Source organism: Daktulosphaira vitifoliae, unplaced genomic scaffold, assembly GCF_025091365.1.
Source record: "Daktulosphaira vitifoliae isolate Bord-2020 unplaced genomic scaffold, ASM2509136v1 Scaffold_1, whole genome shotgun sequence".
Taxonomy (NCBI): domain Eukaryota; kingdom Metazoa; phylum Arthropoda; class Insecta; order Hemiptera; family Phylloxeridae; genus Daktulosphaira; species Daktulosphaira vitifoliae.
This window is the reverse complement of record NW_026099572.1, coordinates 43,274,681-43,281,120: the sequence shown is the minus strand read 5'-3', so window position 1 is coordinate 43,281,120 and position 6,440 is coordinate 43,274,681. Positions and strand designations below refer to the sequence as shown.

Sequence of the window (6,440 nt, the reverse complement as noted above, 5' to 3'; positions counted from 1 at the left end):
TAAGTTATAGAATAAGTTTTTTTTATCATGTACTGTATTAGGATTGCCAATTGATATTTGATCAGTGAATAAATATTGTGATTTTAAAATAACATTTTTTAAAAAGTTCACTAGACAAAAGAAATCAGAAGTATAAAGTAAGGTCAGAAGGTACGTTGATATATGTACTTGTACTATTATTTGGATATGATTAAAAATTAAACTTCGTTTTTAATAAATTTCAATACTTAGTATCACTTCATAACTTTATTTATTATCTAATAATTAAATTTTATCTAATATATTTTATTGTTTATAATGTATTTTTAACTACTATTTGTTTTAGTTTATTATCACTGTAATTTCAATGGCTTCTACGTCAAGAGATTCTCAGGAATCTATTGCAAAAAAAACCTGGGAATTGGAAAATAATATTCAAACTGTAAATACAGTTGATGATATATTTAAATATGATAAACAACAACAACAAGATATACTAACTGCTAAACCTTGGGAAAAAGAGTATGTAGTTGAAAAGACATTTTTAATATATAATATATTAACTTATCCAATTGTTAAATGTTATTTCAGTCCACATTACTTTAAAGAACTAAAAATATCAGCATTAGCACTTCTTAAAATGGTTATGCATGCCCGTTCTGGTGGGATTCTTGAAATTATGGGTCTTTTACTTGGTAAAGTTGAAGGAAATACTATGATTGTTATGGATTCATTTGCTCTTCCTGTTGAAGGGACAGAAACAAGAGTTAACGCTCAAGCACAAGCATATGAATATATGACTGCTTACATTGAATCCGCTAAAGTTGTATGTTAATTATTAAATTTTCTTATTTCATATCTTACCAGATTCTTTATTAATATAACCTCATATGATAGGTTGGACGTCAAGAAAATGCTATTGGTTGGTATCATAGTCATCCTGGATATGGATGTTGGTTATCTGGTATTGATGTTTCAACTCAAATGTTAAATCAAAATTTTCAAGAACCATTTGTTGCAATAGTAATTGATCCAGTAAGAACAATTTCTGCTGGTAAAGTTTGTTTAGGAGCATTTAGAACTTATCCAAAGGTACAGTATTAAGTTTTATTACTTTGCTATATTAAATTTAATTATAACATGTTAAATTAATAAATTACAGGGATATAAACCTGCTAATGAGGAACCTTCTGAATATCAAACAATTCCATTAAATAAAATAGAAGATTTTGGTGTTCATTGTAAACAATATTATTCCTTAGAAGTAAATTATTTTAAATCATCACTTGATCGACGTTTGTTAGATTCATTATGGAATAAATATTGGGTAAACACATTAAGTTCATCTAGTTTAATTACTAATGCTGATTATTTAACTGGACAAATAAATGATCTCTCTGATAAATTGGAACAAGCGGATACTTCTCTTAGTCGAATATTTTTTGAACCTGTTGATCGCTCAAAACCAGAAAATAAATTAGTTAAGGCTACAAAAGATAGTAATAAAGCAACAATTGAAATTTTGTGTGGGTTGATGTCTCAAACTATTAAAGAAGCACTTTTTAATAGTTGTACTCCTAAAAATAATCAACAATAACATTAATGAGAAATATTTTATAAAAATTAATTAAGTTAATTCAGTATCCTTTTAAATTTTAAATATACAACGTTTATACTGTTTTTTTGTATTTGTTTATTTTTGTTCATATAAACACAATTTTGGGGTCTATGTTACTTGGATGTGAGAACTATTGTTTATTTTCTCTCTATTTTGATGTGAAATTAAAAAAAAGTTAATTTATTACTTTTAATAAATTTTAAGGATTATAGTTATTGCAGTATATTGAAAAACTTAAACATTTAATGGAAATGTAACTATACGATTATTAGGAATAATTTATTTTTTAAATTTGCTCACCAAGTTGTGATGTATTAAAGGCAATAACAACAAATTCACTTATATGTTATTATTTAAATTTAAATAAAGTTAATTACGATTGTTTTTTAATATATATAACTAAAACAATGATATAAATGACAATTGTAAATACATTTAAAATAGACTGACAGTGACGAATGCATAACAAACAATATATAAAAGCAGATAATATAAGAAAATTAATTAATAGTTGATGTTGATAAAAGCTTGGATATTGTTAATTTATTAAACATTTGATTATATGTAATGTAAGCAGAGTTAATTTTTTTTTATGTAATTTTAAAATTAAAACGACTAGTATATTTAAAAATTCTAACATTAAAACTACATTAATACATTCCATAAATGTTTACTCAATATTATTTTTTTTAATGCTTTATGGGTAATGATTAATTTAAATAATAAATCTCAAAAGAAGCCACCAATTGTAGCGTGTAGTGATATTGTGATGAAATAGCTTCAGAGAGCTCATTGCTACATTACACACTTCCTTCCATCTCTCTCTATCTATGTCCATCTCTTTGTAGTTTATAATTCCTAGCATTATTAGATCCTTTATGACTATTGAACCATTGTTGCTTAGGTCTGCCTAAGGGTCTCTTTCCTCGTATTTATATATAAATAAAATTTGCATATAATTTTATTATTTGGACACCATGCCTGATGTTACAATCAAAAGATAGTAATTTCAAGTAAGTTATTCTTTTCCGTATAAAAGTTCTAAATATATTTATCAAATTTATAACTCATCTCTTTCAATGTAAGAGTAATTACACTCAATATTTGAAAAGAAAAGGATTTAAAGTCATTATGAGATCGTAGGAGAATTAAAGATCTTAGTTTCGTCTTCCATTTCTAATTTCTAATAATTATAATACTTGATTTAATTAGCGCAGATTCTTTCGTTATTAAACAGTGCGCAGTTAAATATATAACAATAATTATACATACAATAATACAACTTTTTAACCGCATCTACAGTTAAAAAGTTTACGATTATGTCTTATCATTTTTTTAAACTACCGCCAACAGAGATAAAGATAATACGTTATCTGATTTTGAAATCGCCAATCATCATAAGTCATTATATTATCACGTAATTTTTATTGATTTTTTTTATGTGTCCCAAACTTTTGGTTAAATTTTTTTTGCATTATATTTTACTTAACTAATCATTAAAATAGTTTCTAGTATGTCTAATGAAAAATAAAATCTCAAGATACCTAATTTACTATAGTTTAAGTGTTATGATTTTATTATTTTTATAAGCTATTTGTTATAATAAAATTTGTCAAGAGAGTTTATCTAAAACAATGTCTAGAAAAATTAACATAAAAATATCGGATGATGAAGAAGAGGATAAACTTGATTTTCCTTCATTAAATGCTGATGAGGTTCAATGGGATTCAAAACAAAAGATTGCTCTACTGAACAGTATGATAAATCTAAAACCTGCTGGTAAATTAAAAAAAAAATCAATATGACTCTGACGATTTAATATTATTAATTAAAGATTAATTAGCTATACCAAATGATAGCAAGGCTTATATATTTTATATGTATTAATTTTTAATTTTGATAAAATAACATTATGCCTGTGACTTATATTGTTGTGTACATAGTATTATCTTCTTTATTAATGTCGATTATAGAGACTGTTTATTATTGACAGCGATTATTGTAGATGACTAATTTATTCATGACTGTTAACCTCAATTATATTGCATATTTTTCATAAATGTTTTGCACAGTTTTGATTAAATATTATTCCAAAATAATATTCATACAAAATGTTATACAAATTGCGCATCAAATACTTTGCTAAAGAAAATGTAATTTATAAATTTATTATGCAGTAATTTTTAACTTAATTTTTAGTATAATGATAAAATAGTTCTTTTTAGTGTCTAACAAAACTTTTTTCTAAATATTTTTTTAAAAATTTTTTCTATGTCTTTAATGCCTCATAAGTAAAAAAGTACAAAATTAGCAATTTTATGAGAGTCAATGATAATAGAACTCAGCTTATATACTTATTGTTTTATGTTTCTATTTTATTTGTTTATGTTTTTGTTACCCACCTATTTATTCATATTTAAAACTAAGTTTATTTTAAGGTATACACAAACACTTGAGTATGCTTTTAATTAGAGAAAATGTTAGTAAAAGTCTCAAGACTAATATACCTTCAGAAGCAATTTGGAATTTTTTGCATTCTCATTGGAAAATGGATATTGCTGTAAGTCTATAAATGTTTCATTTATTTTAATAAAGATACTTAAGACTTTCCATTTAATAAAATAAAATAAAATTATACTTAACTCAATAGATCTAAAATTATAATTTTATTCTTTTTAAGGATGAAATAGAAAATATTAATATACCACACACAATACAAGATTTTTCATTACCAAATGATGATGACTGGACACAATTGATTGAAGAACAAAAAATGATTATAAATTCAAACAAAAGTATAGTCACTTTGATCTCTAATAGCTGTTTTAATACTAATACTTATTAATAAACTTCAGTTCAAAAGTTTCTTTTCAATTATTTTTAATAAAACAAAAGTAATAAAATATTTGAAAAGACCTAGATTGAGTTTTTAATAATTTTTAATTTTTATGAAGCAACCATTTCTAATTTAAAATTTTTTCTTAATTGAATTGTTTATAATTTAGATGGATATATGTTGAATTAAAGCTGTTTAGTTCTATTTTTTGCTTTTTAATTATACACAGGTTATTCATAAATCACTCGATTATTCCCAAGATAAATACAATATTGAAAAAAAATTGTTTTTTTTTTTTTAGTTAACTAGTGATAGCAATAGCAGCACCCACTCCTCAACTCCAGTCATTATTTTAATTAGTTAGTAACTTTTAAAATACTGGTTCAAAAGTTGTTATCGGTTAGTTATTTTCTTAATTAGATTATTTCCTGTTTTATAACATAGTTAAATATGTATGTTTTAAAAAAATAATGTTGACACCCTTTAAAGTTATAAGAAATGATTCTAATAAGTATTATTCAATTCCTAGTATATCATTATACTAATTATTGGTATATCAATTATTGGTTGATATATCAAGAATTATATGTAACTAAAAGAAATCAAAATTTGTATATATTTTGAGAGTAATTGAGTGGTTTATGATAAACCGATCAATTCTTGTATGCATAGGTGAAAATAGTTAGGGGTTTTAAATACTTTGCATTCTCAAAATTATTAATAATTGCATTTATGGTTGTATATAAATATTAACATTAACCCCAAAACTAATGTAATATTTTCACCATGTTTACATATATTTTAATATTTAATAAAATCATATATTTTTAAAATAGTTTTTAATATAAGTTTAATTAAAATTTTTATTCAAATGTTTTAATTTTAATTAATATGTTAAAAAGCTAAAATTAAATATTTTATCAATAACTATAACAAACTATTTATTTATTTTTTTAATTAATTTAGAAGCCAACAATTGTGATATTATTTACAAGAATTCGGATGTGAAAATTCTTCAAACTGTAAAAGTAATAATTGAAAAATTAGATGATCAAAATTTGCCATTATATATGTCTAAATTAAATGCATTAAAAAATACTTTGAAATCTGATTATTCAATACATAATTCCTCCAATGTTTTAATAAAAAATACGGACAATACTAGTAAAACTAAATTGGGAAAATCTACATCAGTAGCTGTCTATAGCAAAAATAAATTTAATGAGTCTCATCCCAGTAATAATAGTTCTTTAATTTGTGTGAAAGAAAATAGATGTTCAAGTTTATCAAAAAAAAGAAAGTTAAATATGTCTGTTTGTTCTACATCTCTTTATAATGATACGGATAATTTGAACCAAGAGACAAAATCACACATGGTAATAAATAAACCATTCACTAGAAGACATTCATTAAATTTATTGAAATGTCCTGCAATCAAACTCTTGCATCCTGTTAATTTAGATATTGAATTTAAAGAAGAAGTAAAAAACTTACAGTCAATAAATTCAATAAAAGTTTTAAACTGTGAAAGGAAAACTGATTGTTCTAGTTCTAAAGATTTGCATCCATCAGGTGTATCAACTAGATCAAAAATGCTTGATTTCAAATCACATTCTTCTGGTTTGTTTTATGAAAAATTAATTTTTCCTGAAACAGAAAATTATACAAACAAACAACTACCAATTAATAAGAAAGCAAAGTCAATGACATCCAAAGTACAAAATTCAAATAATCCAATTGGAAAATTCAGTAAAACAGAAAATGTACAGCAAACTTGTTATAATAACTCTTTGACAAAAAAAAATACAAATAAAATGTTTAAGATGTCTTTAAAAAAAGAAACAGAAGTTAAAAAAAAATGCAGACATAATAAGTGTTGAGCAGTAAGTATAGCATAAAAACGCGATCTCATTTAAAAACATTAGTCAAGGAATAAATGAGAATGGTAAGAAAAATAAAAGTATGGAAATTAAATATACTTCATATTTTATATTTGTTGAGAATGGT

General features: G+C 23.6%; 2 protein-coding genes across 2 annotated transcripts; both read left to right on the top strand.

Annotated features, from left to right (window-relative positions):
* Positions 1 to 1,659, top strand: LOC126895325 (COP9 signalosome complex subunit 5). The gene is made up of 5 exons (XM_050667063.1): positions 1 to 150; positions 326 to 501; positions 571 to 805; positions 877 to 1,071; positions 1,142 to 1,659. The coding sequence occupies exons 2-5, from the start codon at positions 347 to 349 to the stop codon at positions 1,574 to 1,576; spliced, it is 1,020 nt and encodes a 339-aa protein (XP_050523020.1). The 5' UTR covers positions 1 to 150; positions 326 to 346; the 3' UTR covers positions 1,577 to 1,659.
* Positions 1,660 to 1,811: 152 nt separating this feature from the next.
* LOC126895321 (uncharacterized) lies at positions 1,812 to 6,440 on the top strand. The gene is made up of 4 exons (XM_050667059.1): positions 1,812 to 3,376; positions 4,036 to 4,157; positions 4,278 to 4,392; positions 5,400 to 6,440. Exons 1-4 carry the CDS (start codon positions 3,232 to 3,234, stop codon positions 6,311 to 6,313), a joined length of 1,296 nt encoding a protein of 431 aa, XP_050523016.1. The 5' UTR covers positions 1,812 to 3,231; the 3' UTR covers positions 6,314 to 6,440.